General features: G+C 51.7%; 9 protein-coding genes across 9 annotated transcripts; 3 read left to right on the top strand and 6 right to left on the bottom strand.

The window, feature by feature from the left end:
• Positions 1-259: 259 nt before the first annotated feature.
• Positions 260-1,661, bottom strand: BO94DRAFT_470668 (uncharacterized protein; the record flags this gene model as incomplete). The annotated part of the gene is made up of 2 exons (XM_025608349.1): positions 260-447; positions 512-1,661. 2 exons carry the CDS (start codon positions 1,659-1,661, stop codon positions 260-262), a joined length of 1,338 nt encoding a protein of 445 aa, XP_025465551.1.
• A 272-nt stretch (positions 1,662-1,933) lies between these two features.
• Positions 1,934-4,428, bottom strand: BO94DRAFT_470302 (uncharacterized protein; the record flags this gene model as incomplete). Its single annotated transcript, XM_025608323.1, has 3 exons — positions 1,934-3,996; positions 4,055-4,224; positions 4,286-4,428. The coding sequence occupies 3 exons, from the start codon at positions 4,426-4,428 to the stop codon at positions 1,934-1,936; spliced, it is 2,376 nt and encodes a 791-aa protein (XP_025465552.1).
• A 297-nt stretch (positions 4,429-4,725) lies between these two features.
• On the top strand, positions 4,726-6,035 carry cdc123 (cell proliferation protein CDC123; the record flags this gene model as incomplete). The annotated part of the gene is made up of 2 exons (XM_025614003.1): positions 4,726-4,856; positions 4,925-6,035. The coding sequence occupies 2 exons, from the start codon at positions 4,726-4,728 to the stop codon at positions 6,033-6,035; spliced, it is 1,242 nt and encodes a 413-aa protein (XP_025465553.1).
• A 155-nt stretch (positions 6,036-6,190) lies between these two features.
• On the bottom strand, positions 6,191-7,364 carry BO94DRAFT_153505 (dodecenoyl-CoA isomerase). The gene is made up of 2 exons (XM_025605820.1): positions 6,954-7,364; positions 6,191-6,887 (listed from the first exon to the last, which is right to left on the bottom strand). The coding sequence occupies exons 1-2, from the start codon at positions 7,142-7,144 to the stop codon at positions 6,251-6,253; spliced, it is 828 nt and encodes a 275-aa protein (XP_025465554.1). The 5' UTR covers positions 7,145-7,364; the 3' UTR covers positions 6,191-6,250.
• On the bottom strand, positions 7,103-7,871 carry BO94DRAFT_153553 (uncharacterized protein). Its single transcript, XM_025605821.1, has one exon. It carries the CDS (start codon positions 7,777-7,779, stop codon positions 7,231-7,233), a length of 549 nt encoding a protein of 182 aa, XP_025465555.1. The 5' UTR covers positions 7,780-7,871; the 3' UTR covers positions 7,103-7,230.
• BO94DRAFT_429004 (uncharacterized protein) lies at positions 7,818-8,123 on the top strand (the record flags this gene model as incomplete). The annotated part of the gene is made up of 2 exons (XM_025607470.1): positions 7,818-7,868; positions 7,926-8,123. Coding segments are annotated over 2 exons (249 nt in total), but the record flags the coding sequence as incomplete, so codon positions are not given.
• Positions 8,124-9,137: 1,014 nt separating this feature from the next.
• BO94DRAFT_470385 (serine palmitoyltransferase small subunit family protein) lies at positions 9,138-9,580 on the bottom strand (the record flags this gene model as incomplete). Its single annotated transcript, XM_025608330.1, has 2 exons — positions 9,138-9,382; positions 9,463-9,580. 2 exons carry the CDS (start codon positions 9,578-9,580, stop codon positions 9,138-9,140), a joined length of 363 nt encoding a protein of 120 aa, XP_025465557.1.
• Positions 9,581-10,780: 1,200 nt separating this feature from the next.
• On the top strand, positions 10,781-11,587 carry BO94DRAFT_537107 (peptide chain release factor family protein). Its single transcript, XM_025612191.1, has 2 exons — positions 10,781-11,070; positions 11,138-11,587. The coding sequence occupies exons 1-2, from the start codon at positions 10,870-10,872 to the stop codon at positions 11,468-11,470; spliced, it is 534 nt and encodes a 177-aa protein (XP_025465558.1). The 5' UTR covers positions 10,781-10,869; the 3' UTR covers positions 11,471-11,587.
• On the bottom strand, positions 11,568-15,276 carry BO94DRAFT_496592 (putative chromosome segregation protein Cse1). The gene is made up of 8 exons (XM_025609298.1): positions 15,016-15,276; positions 14,602-14,912; positions 14,373-14,543; positions 12,967-14,291; positions 12,831-12,913; positions 12,471-12,774; positions 12,240-12,419; positions 11,568-12,188 (listed from the first exon to the last, which is right to left on the bottom strand). The coding sequence occupies exons 1-8, from the start codon at positions 15,083-15,085 to the stop codon at positions 11,747-11,749; spliced, it is 2,886 nt and encodes a 961-aa protein (XP_025465559.1). The 5' UTR covers positions 15,086-15,276; the 3' UTR covers positions 11,568-11,746.
• Between the last annotated feature and the right edge of the window lie 397 nt (positions 15,277-15,673).

A 15,673-nucleotide genomic window follows, 5' to 3' on the forward strand; every position in this document is an offset into this window, starting at 1 on the left:
TTTTCCCAATGATACAGTAGGAGAAAAAAAGAAAGAAGTTGAGGGTATCGAAATGTCTCGCCAAAAGGGAGGGAGATAAATCAATGCGTCGTGACCAATGGGACAAGAAGAATAGTGATAATGAGATCTATAGTAGGGTGGGTAGTATTCCGTGGTGGGTTCAGGATGATGAGTCAACCGGACGGTCTAATGTGACATGGTGGAACGTTCAGGATGGTTGGATGGCGGTTGTACAGTCAGAGAGAGGGGGAGCGAAAGTTTAGCCAAGCGATTCTCCGAGAAGAACTTCAGGGACTGGTTTGGACTTGGGCCGAGAAATAGGGTCTTGGGCGGCTGCTCGGGCCTCCTTGGTAACCTTGCCGGAAAGGTCTTGTTTCTTTTTCTTCTTCTCGGCGCTCTCCCGGGCCTTGCGGACGGAGTAGTATTTCAGGAAGATGATAATCATGACTGCTTTGTCAGGGGTTAAGTTCGGATTGATTAAGGGAAAATGGAGAGATGAAGAATGACTCACAGGCACTCGTGGCAATAGCCATAGCGGCTCTTCTGGTTAAGATCCATCTCAGTCCTTCGATTTCGCTCTTACCGTCGCTGTTCAGGGAGACCGTGATTTTGTAATTGAGCTCTTGTACAGAAGTATCGATACTCCGTTGTTGTTCGCGGGTCGACATCTTGTGGTCGTTGAACATCCCCTTGATGTCATCTTTCAGTCCCGCCAGTTCCTGGTTCAAGCGTTGAGACAGGATGTCTGATTCATGTTGCAATTGTGTCCGGGAAGCACGCTGACGCTGCATTTCTGAGGTTCTCGCCGTCTGCAGGGATGACTGGAGTTCCGAGCAGGCCGCTTTGAACAGGTAGGATTCGTTCTCAACATCCGACTTGGAGGTCAGGCTTTGTCTTGCGAGATCGAGGTTACTGTGCAGGATGGTTCGCACTGCCTTCATCATCGTGACGGATTGCTCTTCCGAGAACCCGCCTGTGGAAAGATCGCGGACCAGCGAGTACGAATCGAAGTGGTGGACGTAAGGGGCTGGGGCGAGGTTTGGCGATTTGTTTCCTGAGGTTGGGCCATCTGTTGTGGTTAGGTAGGAGGCAGGAGACGGCATATGAAGGACCCCATCGAGAGGGTTTTGATTGAGCGGATGGAAGAGATGGATTGGTTCTTCGGGAGGTCTTTCACTCGGGGCAGCAGTTGCCTCTTCGGCATCCCGAGTGTCGGGTGCGGGTTCGAAGTCCTCGCGAGACTCTTGTTCTTCTGCGGCTTCATGCTCATCTGACTGTTCAGTAGCCGGGGCTGTGGACTTGTCGGGTTGCGAATTAGAGGCTTCTGAGGGGATGCTCTCGGTGTCCGTTTGCTCTGACTGCTCTGGTGGGGCTTGGCTCGGAGACAGAGCTGCGTTGCTGTCCTTGTTTTTCCCCGAGGAAGGGTTTGCGGTTTTCTGGCGGGATGCTTCGTCTTTGGGCTTGGAGGGGGGAGGTAGATTTGCTTCAGCCGCGGGCCCGTATCGTCGGTGATAGGTCTCTTGGGCGTGTCGTCGACTGGTGTGGAAGGGAGAGTGCTGGTTGCGGGATGAAAGGCGAAGGGAGCGGTACGTATGAGGTTCGCAGGATCTCACAGCGCGCATCAAATTCGGGTAAAGGAATGGAAGCCTTGGGGCAGCCATAGTGGAGGATACGGTGGTGGAACGAAGGGAGAGAAGGGGAGGGACGAGCGAGAGCGCGAGTTGAAACAAGTCAGGAGAGAGATGGACGATGAACGCATGGTGTTTTCCCGCGGCGAAGTCATCGTCACCGCCGGAAACGTGACGTGGGCGGTGAGCCTCCCCCGCGGACGCTAGTCGGGCTTGGGAAAGGGCAAACATGCGCGCGCTGATTGGTCGCTTGAAGGAGGTATGGATTGTTCGATCTATATACATTTACGCCAATGGCACGCGATTTATTGCTCGGCTGCCCCGGTCAAGAGCCCAAATAACAGCTGGGTCCGTTTCCAGTACTCATGGGCGGCTTGCTCTAGGGTCTTGGTGGCCTTTGCAGGAATGTCAAGGCTGCTGCGAAGTGTACCCAGTACGTCCGCCAGCTGGCTACGCTCAGAGTCTCGACTGGTGAACGCATCGTCAAGGTAGATGGTATCGAAATACAGCTGAATCATCCGGTCTTTGACGTCTTCAGCATTTTTGGAGACCGTATTCTCTGACTCTGATTTCTCGGGGTGGCCGTCTTCGCCGTTCTGGGCCGGAGTTGACCCATTTGCAGCCTCTGACGCAGATGTCTTGTTGTCCTGAGCAAGGCTAGGTGTCTTTAAGCTTTCAATTGCGGACGCCACAGGCCCCGAAAGTTCCTTTTGCAGGGAACTTTTAAGGACCTGAACTGTAGAAACGTCCCAAAGTCCAGCGCCGTACTGGTCCATGGATCGCACAACCTTACGCAGGAATTTGAATGTCGATGGTGATGGCTGAATCGGGAGTTCGGGATCACCTTCCCAGAGCGTACGGCCTGGAAATTTTCCAGACTTACCATTTGAAACAGCTGGGGACTTCCAGAGGCCTGCACGTATGACTATCTCCCTGGCCAGGATTGTTTGCAACTCGGGGACGACAATCTGGGAGAGCGCGTAATCGCTGGCAATAAATTGGACAGGAAGATCTCTTCGGACCAGTCGAATAGCCTTCAGCATGAAAGCAGCCTCGGCGCTTCGGCCCGACTTTCCGAGGGTATTGAAGGTTGCGCTCAGTGAATTCTGGAGTGCATCAAAAGCCTGCCCAATTGCGGTCTGTAGGGCCTCGCGCAGCAGCCTGGGATCATCATCATTCAAGATGGAGGGAATATCTATATCGAGATCCTCATCTTCGCCTTCATCCAGGGCGTCAGACCAACGTAGCTGTCGCAAGGCATCGATAGACTCCCTTGATTCCTCGATCGAAGACAGCCATGCTTGATACGTCTCGAGGACAACAGCTACGTCATCATCACGCCCTAGTAGCCTATTCGTAACAGCCTGTTTGAACGCAGAAGATCCGTTGGAGTAGTCAAGAGAGATTAGGTCTTCCGCCCAAAGCGACTGGGAAGCTGTGTGACCTCTGTCGCTCCAGTTGGACACCGCAGATGCGAGTTCTTGGCCGAATAGATCCAAAGCCTTGGCTTGTTCCAATAGAACATTCGTAAGTCGTTCGTTGAAGGCCGACCTAATCCCTTCTAGTACCTGTAACGAGGAATGCGTGGGTGTAGAGTTTCGGGAGCAAAGCCAAAGCTCCAACGTCTTCTGGCGTAAGGAGAGAAGCTTTGAGAAATCCGACCAGTTTGTCAAGGTAGCCCGGCACCCATGCACGAATTTATCGAAAGCTGGCTTCGACCATTGTTTGATGGTTTTCTCGGCTTCTGACTTCGACAACTCGCTAAGCTTGATCCAAGGTGTGAAGTTACTGACATCAGCAGTCACCCAACGCCCTAGAACACCGAGGTTCAAGTCGTCCAAATCTCGGATTTCAGGGTCCGTCAATAAGGGCCTTGCTTTGAGCTTGCTGAGAACGTCCGACAGCCGTCGGGAAAGCAGAATCTTGGAAGTCTGGAGAGTCTGAATATAAAGTCGTAGGCTGTTTAAAACATTATCGCCTGAAGGGTCAACAAGTTCCAGCTGACTTCCAATGCCATCTAAGCGGACCTGATGGAAGTTGCGAATGGCGTCATCCGAAGAGGAGCTGGTTATTAGGCAGTATGCCGCCAAAGCCTCAATGATCTCGTCAGCTGTGGACTTGGCAGAAGCCAGGCGCTTTTGAAGCCTCCTTATGAGAGTCCGTCGAACGGAAGCCAGTTGATTGCGCAGGTTCTCCACGAACGGCGGCACCGACTTCTGTTGAGATAGGTTATGTTGTAGACGTCGAGACACGACCATAAGCTTCGCCACTAGTAAGACGGAGCCGCGTCTTCTCAAAAGCTTTGATATTGACGATGCGCAGCGGTGAAGTAAAGCGAGTTGTCCCCCGAGCGCTCGTTTCGCGGCATCTAACTCCCCATCAGCTGTTGGTTGAATGCCAAAGTCAACCCGACAAAGACATCATACCCTCATCGTGTGAATCATCCTTTATCTGATTGTAATGCGTGTACATCTTCTCCATCAGGCGCGGGTTGCATCTTCGTCCTATGTCGGCCAGTGTCGAATCCACATCCTCCATTTCGCGATTCATCGACACGATCGTCTCGGCAGTACCAACAAGCTCTCGGTACCTCGTGCTATATGCATAGCATATGGTTAGCTTTGACTGGAGTGAACTTAGATGCGGCTGTGGCATACCCAACAAGAGCCCGGAGCTTCTCCTTATTGCTTGCGATGTCCCGGCGCAGCTCCTGCTCCACGCGGCGCACAGTAGGAATTGGATAGTGAAATGCATCCTCCCATGATTTCAAGCTCTGGGGATCAGGGCCGTCGGATGCCATGGCGAAGGGGAAGGATGCTGGCGGAGAACTAGCAATGCGGAGCGACAATGCCAACCGGTACGCTACCTAGAATGATGCTACGCAACCCGTAATGACTGGATGACGACCTACTGTGCCTGAGGCAGTATGCCGCTGTGGTACGGTACGGTCATGTCTGTATCAACCATGCCTCTTCGGGTAAGAGACTTGAGTCATCCCAAAAAAAGAAAACGACCCCGCGGACTTTGCGATCGACAAGACAGACATCCATTTCGTCTTCACCGACACAATCGGCTGTGATCATTGCATACAGCCATCATGCCTCTCATTGAACCAGAGGCGCCAGCTCCGGCGGCCGACACTCCAATCGAGGAGCTCACAAGGCTGCCTTTCCCTCCAGTCACTTACTCCCACATCTTAAACTGCTCTTATCATCAATGGCAACCTCGGTATGCCGCAATGTCACCACCCTCTTAGTCTTCTTCTAAAATGCTAACCGAAACCTACATTTTCACAGCTACCGCACCCTCGTCCCTAAATCCCGCGCCATCCGCCTCAGCGCCCCCTTCGTTTCCTACCTGCGCGCCGACGGTATCGTCTTGCCGCCAGAAGCTGCCCCGCCGACGGACGACGACGACAACGACGACACATTCTCCGATGATGGGGCCGACGAAGAACCCGATCCGTCTCTCGAGTGGCCCGAAATCCACGCCCAGATCAAGTCCACAATTACCGAATATGGAGGCAAGGTGACGCCCAAGCTGAACTGGAGCGCACCTAAAGATGCGACCTGGATGTCCGCGACCAACGACACACAATGTCGCACAGCCAACGACATCTACCTCCTCCTCAAAAGTAGTGACTTTATCATTCACGACCTTGAACACCCCTTCGATGACTGCGTTCCCGATACCACCGAGTCCTCTTCCTCCGCACCACCTGAAATTCCCTACTACCTCGTTCTCCGCAAATACGTCAACTTCAACCCGTCGCTCGAGTTCCGGTGCTTTGTGCGCAACAAAGTCCTTCTGTGTATCTGTCAGCGTGATCAGAACCATTTCGATTTCCTCTTCCCCATGCGGGATTCCCTGCGATCTCGGATCCAATCGTTCTTCGACGATAAGCTGAGGGATACGTTCCCGGATCCCAACTTTGTGTTTGATGTCTATATCCCGCCTCCGCATGAGAGGGTATGGCTTATTGATATAAATCCGTGGGCCGAGCGGACCGACTCGCTTTTGTTCAGTTGGCTGGAGATATTGCGGATGAAGGATCCCGTGGGTATTCAGGAGGAAGAGGTGCAGTTTGTGCGGCTTTCGCTCAATGGACACGATGGTGAGACTGCGGATGCAGAGCTGGATGAGGAGTCTGAAACCGAATCTGAGTCCGAGTCCGAGCCCACCAACGAGAATGACGCTCCCTTGTTCCCGGAATTCCGTCTCATCAAGCGCGATGACCCCGAGGCATATGCGTTCACGACACCGCAGTACTCGGCCCATAAGCTACCGAAGGAAGTGGTCGAAGCTTCTATGACCGGACCCGGTGGTATGAGTGAATTCCTGGGACAGTGGCAGGATATTCTTGCCAAGCAGGCGCAGGAGTCCGACTCCGAGACCGAAGGCCAATAACCGGTTACCCACCCCTACTCAATATACTGCTACGATCTACAATGTACAGCATAGACGGCGTTCCGGACTAGCGAAAGAGGGTCAATAAAAGTGTTACTTACTTCAACCCCCCTGGTATACATCCTAAACATTAACGCATGGCATTAATCTAACAATCTACCCCCACCTCTACCCACCCATTACATACTATTTACACACCCCTTCCCACCCAAGACTCAAAGCTTATGCTTCTTCTCCCCAGCCGCCAACCTCCTAAACTCCTCCTGCGGCACCCCACTAAGAAATCTCTCTAACCCCGCAAAAACTTCCAACCCATTCTGCCTATCCAACACCTCCCGTTCCGGCCTTCTCACCAACTCCTTAATCTTCAACAAACTCTCCTGATTCAAATGCTCCCCCAACCTCTCCTCCACCTCCTCCAACACCTTCCCCAAGAACCCCTCACTATCATCATTCCTGCCACTCGGCGCCTCAATCACCTTATTCACGAACCCCGTCGCCACCAACTCCTCGCACGTAAGCCGCTTACTCATGATCAGAGCCTCGTTAGCTTTCGCAATACCCAGACGCTCGACCATCGCCCGCGAGGCCCCGCCCTCAGCTACTAGGCCCAGAGAGGCGAAGGGCGTGAGGAGGAAGGTGTGCGGCGCGGCGTAGATGAAATCGGCCATGGCGGTTAGGGCTGCGGAGAGGCCGACGGCGGGGCCGTTCAAAGCCACGACCAGGATCTTGGAGTGGTGCGCGAAGGTGTGCGTTAGGTCGAAGTTGTTGATGACGAAGGAGCGGGCGATTTCCCGGCGCGCTTGGCTGCTTAGGTTGCCGCCGGGGCGGGTGCTGGTTACGTCGGCGCCGCTGGTGGGTGGGTGGGTGTTAGATTTGGTTGTTTTGTGAAATAGGGGGAAGGGGGAGGGGGCTTACGCGGAGAAGAATCGTCCGGTGCCGGTGAGAATTGTGATGAAGATATCAGACCGTTTGTCAACTTCGCGGAGGCGTTCGCCGAGGAGGTAGTAGAGGTCTGCGTCGAGGGCGTTGAGTTTCTTGGGACGATTGAGGGTGATGATTGCCAGACGGCCCTGGTAAGTGACTTTGATGGGGTCTTCGGTGGCCATGGTGAGGGATGAGTTGTTTGTGATAGAAAGTTGGTAATTAGGGGTGAGATGGGATGTGATGTGATGTGATGTGATGGGGTCTATAGTTAATGATTGTCGGAGAATTGATACGCTTGGCCGAGAGATAAGTATGCGGGGCGTGGTTGTTGAACGGCTGCAAAAAGCAAGTCTAAGAAGTGACAGCAAACGCAGGTACTGCGAGGGAGCAAAGATTTTAAAAAGCAATTCACAGTCCACCCCAGGATAAATCCGCCCCTAACTGTCAGATAAGGAGGTGGACTCCTCCCCCCGACAGGGATCAGCCATAACGGTTTCTTTGTATGCGGGGAAACCGACGGACCGAGGCTGTGAGCCTCGGTTTCCGGGAAGCCGACCGGCGATGAGTAAGACAGATCACATGATTCTTGGCACGTGGGACGTTTGCTCAGTTTGCAATCCGGCATGGGGCGTCTCGGAAGCTCCGTGATAATAATCCGATCTTTGGTGGTATCGGACGATCCAGATAATTTGTCGTCGGAGCACGGCTCAGAACACCGGATCTCGAATATTAGCATACTCAATCTCACGTCAGGATTTGGGGTACCCAAGGAAGATATACTAGGGAACAGAACAAACCCATATATCGACCAATCCATCTGTCCCTCTGTGCATCATCCCACCTCCGTCAATAACCATGTCCTCCATCCTCCGCAGACTCCAGGGGGGCAACCTCGAAGTCTTCAAGGTATGCATCCCCTTCCTTCGCGTCCCATTTCCCAAGGTTCCAATCTAATCCGCCCAGTTCGGCATGTACATCATCTTCCCTATCGGCTGGATGTACTATTTCGGTACGAACCTCGACGACCGCTTCAGCGTCCCCGGCTTCTGGCCCACCACCGAACAATCGCACAAGATCCCCCTGGAGAAGGAAGAGATTGATTGTGAACTGGCGCGCATGCGTATGGTGGATGCTGTTCGTCGAGAGAAGCGACAGCAGCGCCAGGCGTTGGAGGCGCAGGCACAGGCGCAGACGCAGGCGGAATCCTCAAATGCGGAGTAATTGATTGGGTCTATGTGAGGTTGATATATGGCTGGACTTATCTTGCATGGATGCCCACCTATGCAGACGAGAAGAAGGGGTGAAAGCCCAATTTGGGGACTGTGATGGCGGTTGTGGGCGGACTAATGTGAATACGTACCGTACCTGACTATCGGTCTATATACGGATGGAATTGGGATACGGAAGCGACGTTACACATGTCAAACCTGTGTATCTTTGATGGCTGCTGTTTTGTTTTGTATAACACTCTTCTCTGAGCACGGCGGGAGTTGTATATTGGTTGGTTGGTTGGTCTGTTGATCGGATTGGGTATATTTATCATCTTCTGTTATCTGTGTTTGACTTTATAATTGTAGTTATATTCAGGCGTTATGTAAATCAAAAGTTTTGCTCAAATGAGCATGATAGTGTGAAATCTTGTAACAGCCACAATGGCTAGTGTCACAGTAATACCTGGTACGAAATCATAACCCAGGATGAAGAGGATATGCAGCCAGTGGATCTCAGGTGGTAGCATAGAACAGCATGACTCCAGGGGCATTCGATCGTAACGATAGCTGCCTCGATACAGTATAGACAATATTAGTGAGGCAAGTATGGACTGGCGGGGAGAACGAAGATCAGAAACTCCTAAGATACGCCGACCCGTTCAGAACAGTATCACTCAAACTCCATGAAACAACTTCACAACGCCGATAGGAACCATTCGGTGCAGCAGTGCGATGAATCGTGAAAGGCTGATGCAATTCATGCTCGGGGACAAGAGAGGCATGCGGTCATAGTGGATAATTATTAGCAGCAGGGTTGCTGATACGAATAGCGAAAAGTCAATGTAAAGAAAGCCCCGATGGTATCACAATGAGGAACAAAGAAGGCAGATGACCTAACCAGTCCACAATCGTCGCCAACACCAACGAAACCCAGCCGTACTGTTGCTGCAGTCAAGAGGAAGTGTCATAGCTCGGCAATTGGAGCAGTGGCCGTCGCAGCGGCATTTTTGGCCGTTTCGTACATTACTCCTAGAGTCTGGGTACCGGTCTCCCTGAACACGGAGCTGAAGGATGGGAGACTCGCAGAGATAAACGGGCGCTCGCCAGCCCAGTAGTAGTAAAGGTGACCATAGACGACTCGGATGTGATTGGGGAGGTAGACGTAGATGCCGGTTACAATCATCGAGATGAGGGTGAGGAGGATCGAGTCTAGAACACCACTGGTTAGCTTAACACGAAAAGAAAAATTCTCGCAAAATTTGGCGCAGGTGTTCACAGAAGAGACGTACTAAAAATGAATTTTTCGGTTGGCGTAAGCATGTATACGGCGAAGGTCACCTCATATTGGTATATCTTCAGCCGAACCCAGCGCACCAACGAATTAATGATGTAGAGGAAGAGAGTCATGGTTGAGACTGGGGTTTGTAGAAGGATTGAGCGAAAGGGGTGGCGGTCGCGAACGAGGACAAGGCCAAAAGCGCCAGGCGGAGGAAAGTCTGGAGAACGCCGGTAGTAGTGAGGGGGGGAATTGGCTCCTGCCCCTGGGGTAGAATCGCCGTTGACCGTGGAGATGAAGTGATTTGTCCGACGGCGCGCTGGAGAAGGAGAGAAGAAGAAGATGAAAAGGATAATTAGATTCTCAATTAGGCATCCATGATCTGAACTGAGTCGGTGGTGGATACGGAGGAGTCGGAAATGTACAGTCAGTCCTGAGTACTGCAGAGAGGTACTTAGGTCGGCAGGGTGCAGAAGGGAGAGAAAAAATAAAAGTGTGGGTTGATCGACCCAAAGCAGATCAGTCGGTGAAGGGGCCGCTTTGATTATTATTATGACAGAAGGTGGTAAATTAACTCTAATGAGGTGAAGTTCAGGCCCAGTGGAAAAGGAATGGGGGAAGTGGAAGAAAGTGGTCGAGATGGCCACCTCAGCTAAGAATAGCTTCAGATAATTGGATTGGATAATAATGCGACTACTAATCAGGCACCCGTCAAGTCCGCAAGTCAAGTTAAGTCAGTCCAGTCCAGTCCAGTCCATGCTCGATCTGGACACTGTTTCAAGACCAGGTCCACTAAGGGTCCAGCCTAAGGATGCACCGATGCAGACTGCAAACTTTCAGACGTGCGTGCATCCCAGCAAGTTCGCGGGAACAATGGATGGATGGCTTGTCTGTCGGGCCTGCCTTTCATGGGGTCGATTTTCCCGCGCGATCTGACACGGTTTGGCGTGCGGCCACCCACTGGGTGGCGCGTACGTCACCCTTTCTCCGCTTGGCCTTTTTATTCCATGCCTATCAACCAGTTTTGAACTCTGAAGTAGGTAGGGGGGTAAGAGGAAGCCGGGCCCGGACGGAACCTGTTGAGTAGTGTCGAGAGTAGTACTACTACCTACAGGGAAAAAAAAAAAAAAACAATAGGAGAACTGCACTGGATGGATTGCACTGTGGAGGAGGCAAAAGACCCGAATACGAATGGATAAAGGGAACAAACAGGCTAGTCACAAACTACAAAGTGCTAGACTGCCTTAGTCACCGACCGGTCCTGTAACTAACTAAGTACTATGTATGTAAGTAAGTAAGTAACAGAGTATCGTATTTCGCGTGCATCCGTCCGTTGGGGTCCTGCAGCAGCCAACCACCTTCCTGCCCCAAGTAATCAAGCAATGCGCCTACAGATGGAACCAACGCCCCTCAGATCACCATGTTCCGTCCCCTCCACTTGACCCCCTACATCAAATTCAACCGCCCCTTTCTCACCTCCAATTACTCTCCCAGCCCGAGGCTCTTTACCCTCTCCGCGCTATCCCTCGCCAACAAAGCGTTGCCGCCCCGCCTCAAAATCCAAGATGCCGACGTGACTATCTCATACCTCAAGGGCACCGGCCCGGGAGGGCAGAAGATTGTATGCAACCCTGCTCTGCTACACTCCGATGGTCCCTCCTTGATTCTAATGGTCATTCAACGCGTAGAACAAAACCAACTCGGCCGTTCAGCTCATACACAAACCCACTGGCGTAGTGGTCAAGTCCCAAGCCACGCGATCTCGATCCCAGAATGAGAAGATTGCCCGTCAGCTTCTCGCCGATAAGGTGGAGCAGCTGCTCCATGGAGACCAAAGCCGCGCTGCTATCAGGGTTGATCGTGCAAGGAAGAAGAAGGCTAGTAAGACAAAAAAGAGCCGGCGGAAGTATCGAGACCTTGAGGACGGCAAGGAGAGTCTGGAAGCAGAAGGGGACGATGCACATGAGCAGAGCCCACGTCAACTGCCCGACCGACAAAGCTTACAGCAGGAACAGAAGTAGATGACATCTGCTACTTAACGGTTTGTTCATTGATACTGGTAACATCTTACCTAGCACGCGAGGCATGTAGAATCGCAAAGCTGCCTACAAGCAAATTGAGGAATATAAATATCATCTAAATTTAATTCATAAGGACATGCAATGGAGTTGTTGAAGTAGTCAACATTTCCTCCATGATTTCTTTTTACAAAATGCAGAGATGGTCCGATAAGGACGCGTTATTAGACACAGCACAAAGAACACCCCAGTGAAAGCGCAAGCGACCCATTACCCTGCTCATGCAATATAGCTAAGCAGCACCGTCTTAGCCTCGGCTCCAAGACGCTCCTGAACGAATCCAGAGATACGTCCGTTTTGCTTGTCTGCTTCTTTCAGATACTTGCCAGTCCAGGCCTTCAGGTCGGCACCTGTCTCGGGCCACGGGTCTCTGGTCTGTGGCCGCACAGTGTTCAGTGCTGTGAAACCAACTCCAAACGCCATGTCTTCCACATCATGCTCGGCGATGACATCGTCCTTACTAGCAGGCAGAGGTGGCAGCTCCAGCAGCTTGAGCAGAGCTTCACACGTGAAACCCCATCCCTTCTTGTACCGGGTAGCGAAAGCTTCCGAGTTAGCAAGAGTCTTGGTGAATGACAGCACAGCGGTCTTGCGGTCCAACGGGCGAGCAAGCTTTTGCGTCTCTGGAAGGATGATGTTGAGATAGATGGGAGTGAAAAGCCTGATATTGGTTAGCATGCCCACTTCCGTCGTCAAATTAGAGCATTCTTACTCTGGTTGGACTTTGTCAATCACCTGAATGACAAAGTCAGCGCTGTAACCCTTGTCGTCCTGCGCGGAAACAAAGTGATAAAAGCGAACAAATCGGAGGGTGAGAGTTTCCGTCTTGGAGTTTTGGAGGCGGGTGAGGATGATCTGCAGGATCGAGACAAAGTACTGCTCCAGTGTTGCCCTAAAAGAGCGTCAGTAATCACTTCGCTGATTGCTCGGAGGCTTCACTCACGGAGGGAAGTTTGCAACCACCGACTCAAGAAGGTCAAATCCGTAGCCCTCATTGGCCTTGGTTGAAAGCAACTTCTGGAAGATACCAAGAATGGGTGCAATCTGCTCGTTCTGAACAATGTAGTGAGATCCGCGGCTAATGATACTCGACAAGAGCCGCACAAGCGCGGGAATGTTGCCCTTTGACTCCCACATGACAGGCATCAGAATCGGGGCAATCAAGTTCTGATAATAATCTGGCAATGTTCCCGAGGGGTTTGCCTCAAGAAGTGCAGCAAACAGTTGGAAAATGTAAGGCATAAACTCTGGTCAAGCGTCAGTAATTTATGCACGGAGCCTTCACGTGCTGTTTTCAACATACCTTGCACATCCCCCTGGAGAATCTCCGCGAAAGGAGTATAAAGAGCTTGCTCAAGTTTCTCCGGGTTAGCAGGTGCAGAAAACCTAAAGTCAATAGTCAGTGACTGAAAATAAACCGGCAGCTGGTGTTTACGTACCGGATGAAAGCTCCCAGGGCTTCGAAGTGGAAGTAGTAAAATCTGGGGTTGCTTGGGTTGCTGCTGATGACTTTAGTGATGTTAATCAGATGCTGAAGGACACTGTCGGTATGCGGGACTACGCCTTCCTTGATGACGATCATGACTCTCATAGCACATCTCATCAAAAACTCGTTCTCCTGTACCTTCTGGGGGGCCGGGTCCTTCTGGATCAGGGAGAAGATGTGTTCCAACAAGTCCTTGGATAGTGGAGTGATGGTGGCGGGCGAAATGATCGGTTGACCTTGGCTATCGGCAAGATAGAGGACCCGCTCTACGGCAATGGCTGCGTAACTGTAGACGACATATTCAGAGGAGCCAAGGTGCTTGACCAACATAGGCAGAACCTCCTGCCACTGTTCCTTGGTGATGATACTCCGGAAAAGGTAGAGATACTTGATGGCGTCGACCTTGAGGATAGGGTGCACGCCATCATCGGCGATCAAGTCCGCAGCAAGGTGTGTCTGGAAGAAATCGGTAATGCTGATGAGCTTGTTCGTAGCAGTGACACCGTGGCTGGAAGTAGCAGTTCCCTTGGCCGCAATTGCAGAGAAGAGATAGGTTGCCGTGTCCTTAGCTTTCCAGTTCGCGGCGGGAGCCTTGGCATATTCGGAAAGGTAGTGCTCGGTGTACTTGAGGACGACTCTGGTCACGGAGTCCTCAAATCTCTCGGCAAGCCGTCTCAGGAAGTCCGTGGCGGCGCGCCGTCTAGTATCACTATCAGAGCCTTCCAGATCGCGGCGAATGAATTCAATCGGCTCATCCTCGAAAAGCTCCTCATCGGATTCACGCAGGCTGACGTTGGGCAGAATAACCTTCTCAATGATTTGTCCAAGGGTGTCTTCAGCTTGGAAGACAAACGCATGTTCGGTCATGCCTGCGATCGAAGTCAAGAATTGCAGAGCCCTGCTGACCAAGATGTCATACTTGGTCTCCTGACCGATGAGGGTCAAGAAGCTCCATGAGCTTTCGACGAATTGTCCAACGTGAGGCTGGAACTCGTCCATGTACTTCTGCACGTACAATGTCAAAACTTGGAAAATCCCCGCACGGGCAAATTCCAGCTGTCCGGCTTCCGTATCATCATCGGTGTGCAAAAGTTGGTTATCGTAGGTCAGATATTTGAGCAAAAGTGAGGCTATCCCTGAAATATTTTCTTCGAACATCGGAGGAAGATCGTGGCAAGAGAGGTCATACATCAATTTGATCATCAAATTGAGCTGCGTGAATCCTAGAACAAGATTGTCCTTGTTGGATTTACTCTCCTCAAGATAGGAATCAAGCCCCTAGAATTGAATGAGTTGATTGCCATGGAGATCTTGGCCTCGAGGGCACGAATAGACAATGAAGGAGCTGGTTGAACTCACCTCGAACAAAGCCAAGAAGGGACTGCCGAATCTTTCGAGGACGTGATTAATTTCTCTGTATAGTTCATCCGATCGGAAAAGGGGCCTCCATCTCTTGAAAATCGAGTGCGCGACTTGTAGGACGCCGATGTTGGCAGCGGGGTTGTTCGGCTGGAGTCTGGAGACGAGATCCTGCGGACGTCAATTGACAATGCACAAAGCGAAAAAAAAGGACAGGCCTGGAGCTTACATCCACAAGTGTATCCCATCTTTCCCAGAAATCACTATCGGCGATGACGCTAACAGCTTCTCCCAGCTGGGTCTGAATGCCCGTGGGGACGGAGATCATCAGGCTGATCAGCTCCCGCTTAATGGTAGCAACTTCCTCCGATTGGAGCTTGTAGTTTCCGTCCTCATCGGTCCAGTTCCTCTTGATAAAGTTCTTAAAACATAACGCGCTAGCAAGACGGGTGTTATAAGGATAGGATGCCGAGGCTGTGATCTGGAGAAGCTGCAAAGAATAGCCGGGTTTTTTTTCTTCCTGGCGAAGAGCAAGTTCGGCTGGCTCAAAGTTAGTTGGGGATTTCCACTTGTGCAGAGTAAATGTGCAAATAAGCGATGGATCAGATTCCGGTGTAGCTACAAGAAAAGGAAATTCACTGACCTTGCTTGTTTTGCCTGGGATCCAAGCTTGCCTCGAGGAGCTGCGCAACAGCCCCAAGACCATCAGCCATTTTGGAGCGGGGATGAGATTAATATGCCCAGACCGCGGTGCAGGTGAGAAAAGTAAGTGACACAGGTGAGGGAGGTGAGCAAGATATTGTAATGATGAAAGGACAACCTTGCAGAAGTGGGGGGGGGATTTCTTTGTAACCCAGGGTATAACGAATGGCTCAGTAAAAGCCGGGTGGGAGCTTGATTTCCTGGACTGGCAGTTTGTTTGGCGGTTGCTTTGCAAAATATGGGCGGTGAGCGGCGGTCGCGGGGTCATTCTGCCCATCAGGTGACTGTGCGGATCAACGCGGTGCCGACGTCCGCCAGATCATCATCATCGCTGCTCGGAGGGGAAAAGTGGCTTGGCACACTTTTGCTCTGATTATAACCCAGTATCACTTAGCTTTCCCTGTCTCTTCGTTGTCCGCCTGTGCTTGTTCAGCAGTGTTCCTTTGTTTGGCTAAAAGTTGAATCTCATTCCTTCAACCAATCTCCGATCCCGGCTGCAGAGTACTTCTGATCCATTGCTATGCCGCTTGGAGCAGCTGTCCAAGTGTAACCTCCGATAAAAGCCTCATATATATCCCTTTGCGGGTCTCCTCTCGTCG

Source organism: Aspergillus sclerotioniger, assembly GCF_003184525.1.
Source record: "Aspergillus sclerotioniger CBS 115572 chromosome Unknown BO94scaffold_21, whole genome shotgun sequence".
NCBI lineage: Eukaryota > Fungi > Ascomycota > Eurotiomycetes > Eurotiales > Aspergillaceae > Aspergillus > Aspergillus sclerotioniger.

Bases quoted from the DNA above. Each gene is read 5' to 3' on its own strand.
- BO94DRAFT_153505 (XM_025605820.1), bottom strand. From the start codon at position 7,144: ATGGCCACCGAAGACCCCATCAAAGTCACTTACCAGGGCCGTCTGGCA. The intron at 6,888-6,953 runs GTAAGCCCCCTC...CCCACCCACCAG, and splicing joins ACCGGACGATTCTTCTCCGC to CGGCGCCGACGTAACCAGCA.
- BO94DRAFT_153553 (XM_025605821.1), bottom strand. From the start codon at position 7,779: ATGGATTGGTCGATATATGGGTTTGTTCTGTTCCCTAGTATATCTTCC.
- BO94DRAFT_537107 (XM_025612191.1), top strand. From the start codon at position 10,870: ATGTTCCGTCCCCTCCACTTGACCCCCTACATCAAATTCAACCGCCCC. The intron at 11,071-11,137 runs GTATGCAACCCT...TTCAACGCGTAG, and splicing joins GCCCGGGAGGGCAGAAGATT to AACAAAACCAACTCGGCCGT.
- BO94DRAFT_496592 (XM_025609298.1), bottom strand. From the start codon at position 15,085: ATGGCTGATGGTCTTGGGGCTGTTGCGCAGCTCCTCGAGGCAAGCTTG. The intron at 14,544-14,601 runs GTAAGCTCCAGG...TGACGTCCGCAG, and splicing joins GATGGGATACACTTGTGGAT to GATCTCGTCTCCAGACTCCA. The intron at 12,189-12,239 runs GTAAGAATGCTC...AACCAATATCAG, and splicing joins ATTGACAAAGTCCAACCAGA to GCTTTTCACTCCCATCTATC.